Below are 16943 nucleotides of genomic sequence, written 5' to 3'. Positions count from 1 at the left end.
AGCTTGTCCAGGTCCCTCTGGATGGCATCCCGTCCCTCTGGCCTGTCAACCGCACCACTCAGCTTGGTGTCATCTGCAAACTTGCTGAGGGTGCACTCGATCCCACTGTCTATGTCATTGATGAAGATAATGAACAGTACCGGTCCCAATACGGACCCCTGCAGGATGCCACTCGTCACCAGTCTCCACCCGGACATGGAGCCGTTGACCACTACCCTCTGGATGTGACCATCTAACCAATTCCTCACCCACCAAATATGTCAAATATTACGTTAAATATAATGGCTTTGTCTGTTCTCTATAAAAATGTATTCCCTATATTATCAATGTACCCCAAAGCTGATTTTTTATAAATGCATATGAAGCACCTAGTGGAGCAGTGGCCCTATATCAATATGCAATTTAATAGTAATTATTTGATTGTCCAAGATGACATGCTGAATATGTATATGAATATGAACATATACATAGGCTCTATTAGTGCAGAACAAGCCATTAAAAATGGTTGAATGCACCTTGGCATTTTAAGTGTCATTCTCTTACAAAACAGTATTTTCAGTTGGAAGGGACCTACAACGATCATCTAGTCCAACTGCCTGACCAATTCAGGGCTGACCAAGTTAAAGCATGTTATTAAGGGCATTGTCCAAATGCCTCTTAAACACTGACAGGCTTGGGGCATTGACCACCTCTCTAGGAAGCCTGTTCCAGTGTTTGACCACCCTCTCGATAAAGAAATGCTTCCTGATGTCCAGTCTGAACCTCCCCTGGCGCAGCTTTGAACCATTCCCACTGGATACCAGGGAGAAGAGATCAGCACCTTCCTCTCCACGTCCCCTCCTCAGGAAGCTGTAGAGAGCAACGAGGTTGCCCCTCAGCCTCCTTTTCTCCAAACTAGACAAGCCCAGAGTCCTTAGCCGCTCCTCAGAGGACATTCCTTCCAGCCCTTTCACCAGCTTTGTTGCCCTCCTCTGGAGGCATTCAAGGACCTTCACACCCTTCTTAAATTGTGGGGCCCAGAACTGCACGCAGCACTCAGAACTGCGCAGAGTCCCCCAGGTGAGGGCGCACCAACGCTGAATACAGTGGGATCATCACCTCTTTTGACCGGCTGGTTACGCTGTGTTTGATGCACCCCAGGATGTGGTTTGCCCTCTTGGCTGCCAGGGCACACCGCTGACTCGTATTGAGCCTGCTGTCGACCAGCACCCCTAGATCCCTTTCTGCAGGGCTGCTCCCCAGCCACTCCTCTCCCAGTTTATACTTGTGCCCAACATACTCTGTCCAAGGTGCAGAATCCGGCATTTGGACATGTTAAATATCATCCCATTAATCAGTGCCCAATGCTCCAATCTATCTAGATCCCTCTGCAAGGCTTCTTGTCCCTCAAGAGTCAACAGCTCCTCCCAGTTTGGTATCATCAGCAAACTTACTGATGGTGCATTCAACTCCTGCATCCAAATTGTTGATAAATACATTGAACAGAACTGGCCCTAGAACTGAACCCTGAGGAACACCACTGGTGACCAGTCGTCAGCCAGATGTAGCCCCATTCAGTACAACCCTTTGAGCTCTGCCCTTCAGCCAGTTCATCACCCAGAGCACCGTGAACCTGCTCATTTCTCAGTTGGACAACTTGTCCAGAAGGATGCTGTGCGGGACAGTATCAAAAGCCTTACTAAAATCCAGAAAAACTACATCCACCACCTTCCCTTCATCCACCAGGCAGGTGACCTTATCATAGAATATCAAATTAGTTAAACAGGACTTTCCCTTTGTGAAGCCGTGTTGACTGTGCCTGATGATTGCATTATTCTGTAAATGCCTTTCAGTAGTAGCCGGTATAATAATCTCCATAATTTTTCCAGGAACTGAGGTTAGTCTAACAGGTCTGTAGTTTCCTGGGTCTTCCCTCACACCCTTTTTGTAGATTGGAATAACACTAGCTAGCTTCCAGTCAGCAGTGACCTACCTCCCCAGACACCCAAGACCTTTGGTAGATGATCGAGAGGGGTCCTGCCATAACATCCGCTAGCTCCTTCAGAACTCTGGGATGAATCCCACCAGGCCCCATGGACTTGTGAACATTCAGCTGATACAGCTGGTCCCTGACAATTTCAGTGTCCACAAATGGAAAGTCACCGTTCCCACACTCGTGGTCATCTGACTCAGGGGACTCCAATAGTGACAGGACAAAACTCCATCAGGGTAAGAGAAAAGGCAGTCTAGATTTTCTTCCTTAACCAAATGACGTAGCCAAGAGAAAGCCTAGATTCATCAACAAAAGTTCTTTCACAAACGATGATAACCTGTTAGCATAAAGAGGGGGCAATTCACAGCAACATAGCATGAATGCTGCTAGCTCACTAGCCCCCATAGGGTAGGAGGAAAAGCGGCATAAAACCCCCACAACTATCTAAGCCAGCCTACACTAACAACTTACATTTTGAGACACCCTGTAAGCAGTCAGACCTTACACTTGGTAAAATTTGGAAAGGTAGTTTCTACCTGATGTGAAGGTTGCTATCAAACCAAGAGACGTTACATCATGGAAATAATGACATCTGTTCCTAAACTGATAAAATTTGGTATGTGTCCAGTTGAATGAATGGGGCTGGGCACTTGCTTGTGTGAAATCTATAAATACACAAAACAAAGGGACTTGGAATTTAAGCCCTGGAAGGCTGACATCTTGTATATAGAAGGAAACTGAGCCAGAGGTTTACAGATATCTCACATCCCAATTTTCTAAGTAGAATTATTCTAGTATTTAGAAACCCTATGTCATTTACCTCCCTCCCAGATGACTTAATTCCTTAACTACGTTTGAAAGCTACAAGTTCAACTAACTGTCCTCTTTACATGCTGTATGACTATAGAATATGTAGAATGACTACTTGGGACTTGAATTCAATGCTACAGTGATTCAATAGTTACCTATTCCTTCCTCCTCCTCTAAAGAAGAGAAGACAGTGGATGCACCGGGACTTGTGACAGTGGTTCAGGTGCATTTTATGAATCCAAAACCTATAGATTTACAACTAAAAAATTGTAAGCCTCACTGGCTGCTCAGTAATTAGATTACCAGGTCTTTTTATGTACAATGTAAAACCAGAAATATAAAAGTTAACAGACTGAAATTCAACACCTGCTTCTACAGTGGTGAAGAACAGGGGTAAATTACAGGTACAAAAGAGAATTTATACCAGGCTCAAATTCCCTTTACCCCTGACACTTTTCCTCTGACACAATACGCTAGTTTTACTGTAGCCATTTTATGGATTACAACTCTTACTCTACTTCCACTGACCAAACACAAACATTCTTTGTAAGAAACTGAGCAAGCTGGGGGTGGGTGGAGGATGGGAGTGGGTGGGATGGGATGACAGACACAGAGAAAGGGAGACACACAGACAGACAGAGAAGGAGAGACAAGGATGTCTTGGACCTCCTTTTTTCTCCATTATGAAATTCCTTTAACCTACGCTTATAGTATATAATCTTGTAAAGACCTTACTTGTTTCAGGCAACCAAAAAAAGGAAGAAAAGCACAGGCACAGTGGCTTTGCAGCTAGCCTTTCAGTCTATAGAAAAGCTCATCATACAGATTTTAAGCAGTAAATCTTTAGATTAAGCTTTAGAAACGGGCTCCATTTATAGCTAGAAAAAGAAAACGCAGATTTTCCTTTAGAAACTCACCTAATTCCTTACCTTGGGGGAGCAATAAATTTCAAGGTTAATTTTTCTTACATTGGTCAATGCAAGATTAGTCAAATACAGACTTTTTCCCCTCCAATTTAACTGAAGCACAGTTGCTAATTAAACAATTCTGGGACCCCTGGAAAATATAATGTAGTCATAAGGATTGCAAAAAGGGATGGAAAGAGGACAGCGCTGTTTGTGTCAGAAAAAACAGTGGTAGAGAGTTGTTAACTGGTCCTCAGCCACTAATCTAGACAGAATCTTACAGGAAGAAGTATGTCTAATTACAGTTTTAGCCAGAAACAACTATGCATTTTTTTCTTCTGTAGGATCCCACATTTCTATTGAAGCACAGTTACTTCTGACGTAGAGGGCACTCTGCTGGCAGACAACTTGAATGCACCTACAGATATTGGCAGAAAAGTGGTTTTGGAAGACCTAATTCACAAAAAAGCATCAACTCTTAAGTCCATTCCTTAATATACAACTTTAATATGTATGAGAAGACTGAGGTAAATATTCTTTTGTAGTATCTGACCTGTATGAAAACTATAGTGTATCCTGGACTTCCATTAATATGCTAAAAAGTTATCTAACAGGTTAAGATGAAAACCTTTTCCTGGCATAGAGATTTAGACAGCAAAGAGGACCTTAACTTACAAACTCATTTAAGGATCCACAGTGAAATTCACAGAACTCAATTTAACACCATAAGGGAATCCACTCCTTAGTTTCCAATACTATCATATTGTGTGGTTCAAGGAAGTCTACTATTTGCATCAAGCTTTTACAGATACCTAAATAAGATGACAGCTCTGTTCTACGAGGCACTGAACTTTTATATACAGGGAGAAAAACCTGCCCTGAAATCCTCACCAACTACAGTCAAAAAACTCCCAACATTATTTGTCATGGAACTGAAAGAGATGAAAGGCCAGCACTGAGTTCTTCGGAATCAGTTGGAGCCTCATTTTTAAAGGGACTGACTTCACCGAATAAACGCTACTGTCAACTCAGATCATGTTTACATGTTTTAGCAGGAGAACACATGAGAATCTGGTACGTGACTGTGGGTGTGTCCACACAAATATTACATAAACACTGCAGTCAGTATTCATAGATTTCTGTCTTCTGTGGAAAATGCCATTTCTATGAGTACATTGGAACTATTACAATAGGGCAAAGTTTGTTCTCAGCTAAGATACTGTCTTTCAAAAGAGTGTTCTCCCAACAGAGAGCAAAATCATGGCAGCATCATGAAAACAGGCTTACTGTGCTTTGATAAGAGAAAAGCAGATGTACAAGCTGCACCCTCAGAGGGGGAGAGAAAAAGGAGAGAAAAAGGAGAGAAAAAGGAGAGAAAAAGGAGAGAAAAAGGAGAGAAAAAGGAGAGAGTTCACCTCATGAGGTGTCTTAAGATACCTGACAGAAAACCTTTGTCAAAGAAACTAAATGTTGCAAAGAATGGCAAAAAGCGGTAAATTACAGTTTGGTTTCTTTTTCAAAATAATTCTTTAAATGTAGTCTCTGTACTTAATATTATGTGAAACTTGAACAATCCATTTTACTACTGACACAGGCTATACACCCCAATGGTTCAACCTTCCAATTCCAAGAGGTGCTTTAACACAACTAGTGTACACATTTTAATGTTATACCTCCAGAGCTCTAGGTCCTGGCGCTCCAGGGCAGTCGGGAGAGCGCCTAGAACGAGATCTCTGGGCATTCCATGCTGTTATGTGAGCATAAAGAAAAATAAATCAGGAGTAAAGACTCATGCACTGCTTGATGAGAAGCTATGCTTTTGGTTAGGAATCCAAAAGCCACATTTTTGTAAATAAACAATGAAACCACCATCTTTATATAAGCAAGCCAAAAACTTGCAGATCTTGAGAAGCAGATATTTTTCAGTTTGCTTCTCTGTCTTCACATTCACTGACAACTATTATTCCCACATCTAGTTATTTAAAATGGGAGCTATGAATGTAAACACTGTGTGCTTCCACAGTTTTTAACATAGATATATCACTTCTCAAAGTGAACAGCAGCAGCTCCTTGTTTAGTCACATTACGTTGTAGAATATTAAAATTCTCTGAGGACGATGAGGAAACTGGAATGTTGCTGCCCTCAGAGTTCCTGGAGTGACTGTACAGCACGATCTCCAGTACACTGTAGTATAGTTTAGGCTGGAAGGGATCCATGGAGGTCATCTGGTCCAACACACCACTCGTAGTAGGGCCAGCTTTGAAGCTGGATCAGGTTGCTCAGGGTCATTTGAGTTCCCAATTCGTTCAAGGATGGAGATGTCACAGCCTCTGTGCAAACTGTTTGACCAATCTCGTTTTAAAAAAGTCTACTATCTATTCTATTTCCCTTGCTGCAAACAGTAATCTGCAAAAAAAAAAATCAGTAATCTCCGAAACAAAATGTATAAATAAGACTAATACATATTACAAATATGAGAAATAAAGATACGTTGTCTCTAAATTTACTCAAATAGTCTTTAGAACAAAGTGTCTAATTGGTCCAGAAGGACAGATGACTATAAGTGCCAAAAAACCACTTCTTGATACAATATTATTCATGTAAATTCTATTCATATTTGTTGTCAGCAGTGGAAAACTTGTCTGCCATGTGGATAGGCTTAATACTCAAATGGTGCAACTCAAATGTAGTATGACTGAAAAGAGAACTCAAGAAGCTCAATAACTACATAGCAAATCTATTTAGCAGACATTATTAGAGTAAAAATTCTAAGATTATATTTCTTAAAGGACTCATTTTAATTTCAACCTCAAGTAAGATTTCTAAAATATGCAAAAAACATTGCCTACTGAAACAGTAAATATTGTAATTTGAGGGAAGTAGCCTGTTGCTTATGCATATACATTTGCCCTGTCTCTAAACACAAAATCGTGTCTAACACCAACTGTGTACCTGAGCTTGCTTCTGTAATACCTTCAGAAACAGTGTTACGCAAATGTGTATCCATAACCTATGCCAAAAGGCTTAGAATTTATCTTGCCTACTTTCAGCAGTCTAAAAGTTAGCCTAGATTTGTTTTCTAAACTCTCTACTGTCAATATAGATGGGGTAGAGTGATCTCGCATATCTAAGGATGAAGTTTCACTAAAGTTTCATCTCTCTCCACTGATTATTTAACTTAGACTAGGTACCTAATAATTAGACTGCCTACCTTAATCTCATCTATTTTGAGTATTTAGATTGCTGCATCCTTAAGGGGGAGAACTAGACAAAGAAATCAGGGTGAGAAAAATGTACACAAGCACCAAGTGATTATAAAGTGATCAGCAGCTTAACCAATTAATTTTTTAAAAATTGCATAACAAATGCATTACTTTTTTTTTTTAAACAAAGCACTAAATTAGTCATGGCTTCAAGAATAAGTGAAAACATGTACAGTAAGTTCAAGTATTTAACTGATTACCAGACCAACACACATACAAAAAGCATAATTTAATTATCATCATTTTGCAGTGAGTAAGCATTAACAATGAAATTTTTAACTGTCACAAGTCTTTATGAATATCTAAAAGCCTAATACAAATATCCAAATTATTAGTAAATATTAGTCATTTAAAGTGTTACCAGTAAGACGTTCAGTAACTCTGCATTAAATGCTAACAAGCCCTTTCTAGAAGAACATTAATTTACAGTCATTCTTTCTAACAATTCTTTGTACAGTAAAAAAAAGTTAGATTTGTGTTTTTCTGCTTCCCTTTCCCACCCAACCACCCACATAGTTCTGCTCTCAGACTGAGCTACTAGCCAATCAAACCTGATGGTAAAAATCCTCTCAGCCAAGGGTCCAAGATATCAGATCTCAGTTGTAGCATCCAGCTCAATGCTCTTTGGGAATAGAATCCGTGTTTTTGTATAATGTGCAAAGTGCAAGTTTTCTCCAGTGCTATCAGAAGTGTGTGCTGTTAAGAACTTCACCACGGAACAAACAGTAACAATTAAGACTTTTTGATTTCCAATAGCGCTGTTACGGACAAATGTTAGATGATGTTTACAGGAATGACAGATCAAGTGGATTATATACCGGTGCATATTAGGTCAGGTACTTTCTGATTTCATTAGGCCAAACCAGTGTTTTTACTCAAGGTCTTCAGTCTCCTCTGTAAAAAGGTCAGCCAAATCTGCCACTGTCAGAACTGAGGCTTCTGACTGTTTCATGGAAGAGCTCGTGTGGCTGTGGGAAAAAATTGCATGCAGACATCAGAGAAGGAATCAACTTCAGTAACAAGCTGTATGCACTGAAGACAGACCACACGGTTCAGAGTCCAGTAACTCTTCAGCTTTGAAGCGCAGCAGGAAAACACACTTTCTATCGGGGAAATATGTACACTGATCAGCTACTTCTCTTGCACATTTTGAGTAAGATACGAAGTCCACCTACTGTCCCTAATAGTGGTCAACACCAAACACTGCAGAGGCAGCAGAACATGGGTTAATCCGCTTTGCCCTCTTAACATTTAAGGGATTGGCTTCAGCTTCCAAGCATAAGATTGGATACTACTTTCAAAACATTAGCCTTCATCGGATCATTCAACCACTATATATTCATCTGAACTGTATATGCAAAAGTAGTGCTACTTTACAGATACGGAAACTGATTAAATCATTCTTTCAAAGGTAAAGCTGAAATCTTTTATAACTACAGCCAAAGACATGCATGTAAATTTTTAGTCTCATAATTTGAAACAGCCAAATAACCGGAAAAAAACTAATTTTCTTAAACTAAGGCCTCCTCCTAGATTGTTTATGTATATACAATATAGTTAAAGATGTACAAGCCTCTTATACTTTCTGCATAAAGAATGTAAATACCACTTTTGTTCTACTCCCAGTCTGTCATTGCTTACAGATTTTGAAAAGATAAACAGTGGAAACTGCTTTCTGTGTCTGCACGCCAGACTGACTTATGAGCTAGCATCTGGACAACTCTTGCACTGACTGCAAAACCAACCAGTGTGACACAGAACTGACAGACTAGGTTTGTAGAATTTAAAAATAATGAAAGAAAGAATTAGTGTCCTAGATTAGAGCTTACAACATATGTTGTTACTCCAGTGTTACTGGAGTAACTTAGTATTACTCATAATACTAAGCTATAAGAAGAGTATTACTCTGTTAACTTCAATGCTTTTATACTAATGGAAATAGGTAAACTGAAAAGATAAATTGTAACAAGTAATTTATTAATTAATTGGGCTTTTATGAAATAAAAGATAACCAAAATATTCTCCAGAGAATAAAAATACCTTAAGCTTCAAGTTACCGGAACCCGGTAAAAGATCAATTTTTCAAGTCTCAAAACTTTTTTGTCAATCAAGACAATTTGAAGGAGAACAGTTGACGTTTATATGTATACCTAACTGTAATAAAAGTATGGTTGAGAACCACCTTTTCATTTTCAGTGCAATAATGATGTTTTAAAAAAATTCAACACATACCTTCTATCTACAGTTTTCAGCATAGTCTGCATTCTCTCTTCTATTGTTGCTTTTATCAGGAACCTATGGACAATGGTAGATCTGAATGTGTTTAAAAAAAAAGAAAACAAGAACAGAGTGAGCAGAAGTTGTACTGTTACTGTCAAAGTTCAAGACCACATTTTTGTCTCATACTAATTATTGTAAGAGTGCTGAAAAAAAGCCTCTGTATTTTAAGAAAGAAATCTTACAAGGTGATTAACAACTTCCACTGACATTTAAGGATGCTTAGTGCCTCCCAGCGCACACACTTCCACTTGGCTGGACCACAAGTACTAAATGAATATAAGCTGTATTAAGTAAAATCCTAAAGCAGATGCTGGGCAAAGTTCTGCTTACTGTGTCCCTACTATAAACAAACAGTCCTCAAGAGCCTAGCCTGTCATTTAAAGAAATGACTTGGCCCACTGGTTATATACAATGTTTATACTGCATTGTCACAACTCAGTCCAAGAGACAGAGCTCAGTGTGGTGGGTAATTAAAGCTCATTCCCAGAGTTTTAACAATATTGTTCTTGAAGATGGTAACATACTATAATTATTTTTTTTTTTTTTAAAGTCAGTAATTGTAGTCAGTAAACATGAAATTGTAAACACCGGTAAAACATAAAAACCAAAATGTCAATAAACATAAAACAAAATCAGAACTCCATTTAAGAAATAAAATTTAAAAAAAAAAAGCTGTAATAAAAAAAGAAATGTCAGGCACAAGAAAGTGAAATGGAAAAGAGTCAGCTCCAAAGATAAAAATGAAAAATCACTCCAGGCTCCCCAGTATAAACATTTTTCAAGCTATGAACACTTGAAAGTGCTTGGATAGTTTTCAGACCTTAAGTTGAAACTTTGGCAGGTAACATTACACAGAGGAATGCTGGGGGAATACTTTGTGATTCATAGGCAAAGGTCTACCCAAAAAAAAAAGTAGTAAATAAGAACAACTGAACTAGTAATAGTTGCACCAGTGAAACTGAACAGAGTATTCCCTTATGCTCACTGTACTTGAACACAGCCCTTTTTCAAATAAGCCTTGCTGAAGTCTTATTCTTAAGAAGTACAGCACACATTCTTGCTGGTTTTATTGCAAGGTTTTTGCCAGACCTTTTGTGCCAGCATCGTGTAAAATTATAATGCAGGCTGTTGCAATCAATCTTTCCTATGCCCTCACAGTTAATTCAAAATCTTTACCAACACACCCAAATATCCACCTGTTCATAAACATTCTTTCACATACATGCTCATTCATGCCCTCTCGCTTTGCCTCCATTTCCAGAACACAAAACCCACTATTATGCTAGAATATTATTATTACAGAATTGATTCCAGCTATTTTTCTTCTTCATGTACAGGTTTTTTTATTATTTTTTTTCAAGTGATATGAAACCTAAGGAAAAACACCTTATCCATTCAGGACAAACTTTCAAAAACCTTTGTTAAGTGTTCAGTACTACCCATGTAAAATCTACTACACTGAAACAAACAAGAGATAAGCAAACTCATTAATGTCTTCAAAAAGATCTAGACAGGGGTGAGGGCAGAACTGTAATTTAAATACTAATCAGTTCTAAAAAGTGTGTGCTACAACTTTCTTTCTGGACCCTTCCCCCCCAACCCCCCTCAAAAAAAACCAACCAAAAAACACCCAAAACAAAACCAAAACCCCAACAACTTATGCAGCTCCTAATCTGGAGCTGGGAATGACCAACTAGAAGGAGCCTCTCAAGGAAACTAGGAAGGGCCATGCCTGAACTTAGCCATGTATGACATAAATGGCAAGTTGCTCATACCTGCAAAGCTAAAACATTTCTGGACATGCTTACAAGTAGAACTTCAAAGCTAAAAATTAAGGCAACAAGAGCACACATAAAATAGGGCAGCAGCTGAACAAGGTTTTTCAGGATTTTGGACTCAAGAGCCTACACTCTTCCTCAAAGCCTAAATGCAATTTGCTTCTGCATCTTACCCTCACAGCACAAAAGAACTCCCTAAAATACACACTGTGTATTTTCAGCAAACTTTTTTTTTTAATTTTAATCTTTCTGTCCCTTATACAATCATCTTTAAAAATAAAATTCCTATAAATACTCTAATCTCCAAAATTGAGAAGTTCAGTGAACTAGATTTATTCTGATTACAGTATGCAGTCCTATTCTGGACCATATCTAAACCACTCAATGCAATTTTAACTCTTACTTTGTCTGGCCAATACGATGTACTCTGCCAATAGCCTGTAGCTCATGCGCAGGATTCAGAATGGGTTCCACAAGCAGAACATGAGTTGCTTCAATGATGTTTAGTCCATTGGAACCAGTGTGAAGAGGCAGCAGCAAAATATTGATGTTTGGATCGTATTTAAATGCAGAGAGATTTTCCTAAAAGGCAAACATCACAGCAGCGTCAAAAAAGTTCCTCAGTAAAGAGTGTGAGGGACATCTCTGTATTTTCAAGAAATTATAGCAGCTACTATAGGCCGCAGAGTGACAGTCCTGCAGCCTGACTCATCCAAGGCCTGTCATCCCAGGACAGATACTTAACACATATCAGGAAGGCAAGAAATTCTTGCAGCATTGATCAGTGTGTCTCATCCTTAACATCCATGCCAATGCTTCTTTCTCAAACGTTAATGTACTGTTTATCTCCAAAGGCTTTAAATTGTGGCATTCCGTGATTATGATTTTTGGAATTAATAAGTTAAAGATCAAAGCTTCTGCCAAACAGATTTGCTGCTCTTTCAGTTTCTCAAATGAAACAATGAAGTAAAAGGATCAAATTAACTTCTATGAACTGTAACTTTCCCCACTGAAAATAATTTTAAGAAAAATATCCTTTATGTACCTGAAATTTACTAATTCCATTGATCTGAGAAAAAGTCATGTTGTTGTCATACAAAGCTTTTGAAATTATGTCCAACACATCTTGCCACTGTAAAAAAAACAAAAACACACAACACTGTAGAAGTAACTCAACATTACAAACAGCAATGACAACTAAAATATACTAATTAACTTCCCCAGAAAAGAGTAGATAAAAAGGCCTTTCAGAATACTAGCATTTGCAATTTAAAAAAAGAAAAAGAAAAAAGATTTGTGTGCCAGGAACTGAATCTTTCATAAAACTAAATCAGAAATGTAATTAAAAGATTAGCTTGAATAAAAGAAATTGGTAGCCATCACAAAACCAGTTTTACAACATATCAAAAATATCTGGACATTACATTTAAAAGTATCTAGGATTTCTAATGCTCCCATATAAATGTACGTGTTTGCCCTTTAGAGAAACAAGCTTTTACATCTGTTGACTACGACCATTGTTCATGTCCCAGTTACATGAATTGCCCTACAAATTCTCAAAACAATCAAGTGGCTGTACAGAATGATTCGACATTTTGGTAGCTAAACTAATTCCTGAAAATATTGTGACCGCTTTAAACTCACACACACACAAAGACAAAACAGAAATTGGTAATTAATACCGTTGAGAAAACTAAGGATTTAGCCCCTGGATCTTTAAATTGAATTCTCTTCAGTGTTCGGACCACAGCTTCCACTTTGGTGGAGTGACTTCCCTATGAAAAGTCAAAGAACAGCATTAGTAAAGTAGGATATTAAACAACTCCTTCCACATTCATTGTTTTACTAAACAATGTTATATTATGACTCTTACATATCTTTACACAAATTTAAAAATTAGCAACCTGGAGGAAGGGCAGGTTAAGTAGCACTGAACTGCTTTTATACCTCCCTTACTGCCGTAGGATCAGCAGTGTATTACAGCATGTGCAGCACACGGAAGAATGAAGTGCCACACAGAGACACCTATCTAGTTCTGTGTGAGGCAGAATGGATAGCCCAAGCAGTGCAGTTGCACCAAACATGCCAGTTAGGCCTGCTGAGGTTTAACTTAGTGGCACAATCTTTAAAGGATCTTCCAAATGCACGTTTAAATTTCCCTCCCTTCACACCTCTTGAAAACTGGCAATGAAAAAACCTACCTGAACACTATTTCTGCTGCTTTTGTTTCTCACTCTGGCAATGCCGAACTTATGCTCAGTATTATAAAGCTTGTTAGTTATATTTAAAATAATAAGAAATTCGTAAATATAATTAAATTAATTCTTGAAGGATTGCGCACTGCAATGAAAACATCTTCATATTCTGCATTCAGAAGTATTTCAGTGCTTAATGAATCCAATACTACATTCTACTTGTTGTCCACTTTGATTTCCATGCTCCTTCCTTTCCCCTTAAATCGGGAAGAGGATTCCGAGAAACAGTTCTCTAGTATCTCCCTCTATTTCCTTCAGTATGTACTTTGTATGACAGCAATTTTACCTAATGTATTTAAGAAGCCCTTATTTAATTCCTTACTAGTTCTTACATGCATAGTAATTTCAAGCTGCACTAGATTCAGCTGGACAAATATTGTTTTATTTCTGTCCGCACCTGTCCTCTGAACATTGAATTAACTATGTTGGCTTGCTACAATGACAGATCAAATTTACTGAAGCTATGCTGCTTGCAGAATTGTGGGGAAGGATGTCAGCAGTCTAAGCACAAGTTGGGAACCAATGCTGGGCTGCTCAATCATTCATATCTTAGGCAGCTAAATAAATGCTTCAGAAATACATGTAAAGAGACTTTCTGCAGACTGTTTTACCAAAGGCTGCAGTAAGCAGTACCATTTTATTTCCCAGGGTCTTCCATAGTGATTCCAACTGTGTCATAAACACAGAAGTAAACCAGCTTTTTTCATGACATCTCTGTTGCACCTGGTAGACATTAACACTGTTTCCAAAAGTCAGACAGACAATTAAAAATGCTTATGTCAGTAGATGTTATGATCTGCAAGGATGAATGACACATTTGCAGCCCTACGGCAGCTGCCTGCCAATCATAACTACCTTCAGTTCGGAGATCTGAGACCAACTTTTGGTATTTCCTATATATTTCAGAGTCATTTATGTGCTTTTCTGATACCATTCAATTATGTGATTCAATGATGACAATTCTGGCTAATCTGCTCTGACTGTCTTTTCCTCAGAGACTTTTTTTGGACCTTACTGTAGGTCCTATTTTTCCCTGCTATAAGAGAGAGTAGCTTTAGCCACTGTTGATCTTTCCACCCTTCAGATTTCCTGTGATTCAGGTGTTACAAACGTGACTTTGTACAAGATCAGTCAGAGGAACTATGGCGAACAAAAAACAGTACAATAATCAAAGTGGTTACAGTCTTTTTGCTCTATTTTTTAAACAAGATAACTAAGTGTGCAAAGTTCTCCATCCCTCCGTTTACATTATATTAGACAAATCTATCATTGAACTAACAGTTGACTAAAGCTTTGGTTCACAGCACACAAAAAATTTCAGTTTTGTTCTCAATATTTATGGAGAGATGAAACTGATAGTTTTTGGTCTGTCTTAAAAAAAGTGTTACCCCACTCATCAGCCATACACCTCGAGTTTGTAATTTTGTTGAATATCCAGATGAGTATTTTTAAACAGATTAGCTAGTTCTAATTAATTATGGAACAGCACACATTAGAATGAAAACTACCCTCTAACAAACAATTTCTGTCTCAGATGACAGGCTGGCAATACCCACTGTAATACTGACCAGACACTGGAAGCTTTTACAGAACCAAAACATGCAGGGATGCCAGTAATCTCTCTCTCAGTATAAAATGCTTCCATTTACAGTAGTCCTTTTGCATCTAAGTCATTAACTTAAGATGGTTAGTGCTGGTACAATAAAGAGCAAGAGATATATGACACAACAGAAGGAGAGGAACAAAAAACAAACAAACAAAAAAAGAGGTACTGAATACTGAAAGAGACCAGAGGGACTGAGAAAGTTCAGATGAAAACATACATGCTGAATAATCACACAATTTTCATATATATATACCGCAAGATATTGATCTTAACCTCAGTATTCTATAGAAACCATAGTAAGTTAGTTATCCTTTGTTAACTGTCCTTAAAGGAATATGAGGTAGAAATTTTTATTTTTAACAGTGCTGCTTGTTTTGATAGTACATAAAGTGAAGCTACAGTATAATTTAATTTTTTGTGAGATAAGAACAGGCCTTGCTCACGATGACATGTGAATTCACACAGAATTCGTATTTTTGCTTTGCCTGAAGTTTTTGATGCAGAAATACTTCAAGAAAACACTACAACCCTTTACACAGGACAGTAGATGACATGTTCCTTCTGTGTTGTACTTATGAAATTTAGTTATTCTATTTATTTTTTTAATGTGAGTTATGAAACATATTTGAAATTTTCTTGTTAGAAACAGGGTGATCTCTCTAAACCCTGAGGAAATAATCTGTTAAAAACACATATGAAGTGAGGTCCTAATAACTAGCACTTCAAAAATATAGCCTATTTACTCCCCCTGGTGCCACATGCTGTCAACTACTTCAAATCTAATAATTTGAGTTAGGAAGCATCTACTCATAAAATGGATCTCCAGTTGTCCAGGGAGGCTGACATAACTAGTGTGAACATGGTAGCACTGACTTCAGTACAGGCCAGCAACCCTAGTATACCTGCAAGGTTCAAGGAGGCTTGCACAGATACCATGGAACTCTGTCCGTGCACTTCGTTATTACTTTTAACTATGTTAACCAGATTAAAACTATGATTGGTATGTCCAGCTGTATTATAATCATATTTTAATTAAAGATAGCAGTATCATCTAAATAAAAATATTACCAATATTAGTCTTTTACCTTTGCATTTTAGTCCAGAATCCTCTATTTTTTCCACAACTGCAGTAACCACAGGTTTTTGGTTTAACAGTATTCCGTAACAGATTTGTGCAAAGCAAAAATGTACCTATGTACTACATATGTGTCAGTATTGATAATGACTCATGGAGATGCTGTCTCTTCCTCCACCCCTGCCTTCAACGCAATGAAAACCCTCTGTTACCAAGAAAAGTAAAACAGTGCAATCAGGACTGATTTCCTACACATTTGTGTCTAGAGGTTCATCAACTTTTATCATTAGGAAGGCACAAAAGCTACAAATAAAGTTCCCCACCCCGCCCCGACTTGAACTTTAAGATATCTTTTGTAGTAAGGGGAAAGTTAAGCTGCAGTATTTTGCTAAGTAGGAGACATACTTTATGTGGATGGCTATTTTAGTAAGACTTGTAGAAAATGAATTACCTTTGAAACTCAGACTCTCTGTCAAGCTGTTTGAAATTATCTAATGGGTTGCAAAATTAAGGGAGAAGTCTAAGACAGTACAATGAAAAGACCTTGTCTCCTTAGAAAGGCAGGCTAAAAGGAAAAAACACAGAAAGTCACAGTGGAAAATCCAGCCAGCAGTCTTCAACAGAGCTGTACATTGTCAGCGGAAAGCCTTGAGAAAGAAATTGCCCAGGCAGGGAGCCGTTTTAAGACCAAAAGTCACTCTATTCAATGATCAACTTTTCAGTAGGTATATGTATCCAGTCAGTGAGCCTTTAACCAATACCAACAAGTTTAAAAATGCAGATAGGCAAGAAGCGCGAGTAGTTTTTCCCAAGTTTTTGTTTTGATTTTTCAAACAAAAAAAACAAACAAACAAACCCCCCAGAAAGAATACTGTTGCAGAGTATCCAGCTGCACAGAGCCAACACTCATCTAGAATATGGAGAAAAAGCTTACACCACACAACTAGATCAAAAGAATTGGGGTGAGCTTGAAGAAAGTGGCTTCACAACCATGTTAT

General features: G+C 38.1%; 1 protein-coding gene across 1 annotated transcript in view; it reads right to left on the bottom strand.

Annotated features, from left to right (window-relative positions):
- Nucleotides 1-7167: 7167 nt before the first annotated feature.
- SHPRH (SNF2 histone linker PHD RING helicase, E3 ubiquitin protein ligase) overlaps nucleotides 7168-16943 on the bottom strand; it is a 55327-nt gene continuing 45551 nt past the window's right edge. The window contains exons 25-29 of the mRNA XM_009325423.1: nucleotides 12692-12784; nucleotides 12055-12141; nucleotides 11413-11591; nucleotides 9184-9264; nucleotides 7168-7919 (exon numbers count right to left, since the gene is read on the bottom strand). Of these exons, the coding sequence (XP_009323698.1) occupies nucleotides 7823-7919; nucleotides 9184-9264; nucleotides 11413-11591; nucleotides 12055-12141; nucleotides 12692-12784 (537 nt within the window). The 3' untranslated portion in view covers nucleotides 7168-7822. The remainder of the gene's footprint in view (nucleotides 7920-9183; nucleotides 9265-11412; nucleotides 11592-12054; nucleotides 12142-12691; nucleotides 12785-16943) is intronic.

This window comes from Pygoscelis adeliae, unplaced genomic scaffold (genome assembly GCF_000699105.1).
Source record: "Pygoscelis adeliae isolate BGI_AS28 unplaced genomic scaffold, ASM69910v1 Scaffold300, whole genome shotgun sequence".
Lineage (NCBI taxonomy): Eukaryota > Metazoa > Chordata > Aves > Sphenisciformes > Spheniscidae > Pygoscelis > Pygoscelis adeliae.
The sequence above is the reverse complement of the archived record's forward strand: the minus strand, read 5'-3'. Positions and strand labels throughout refer to the sequence as shown.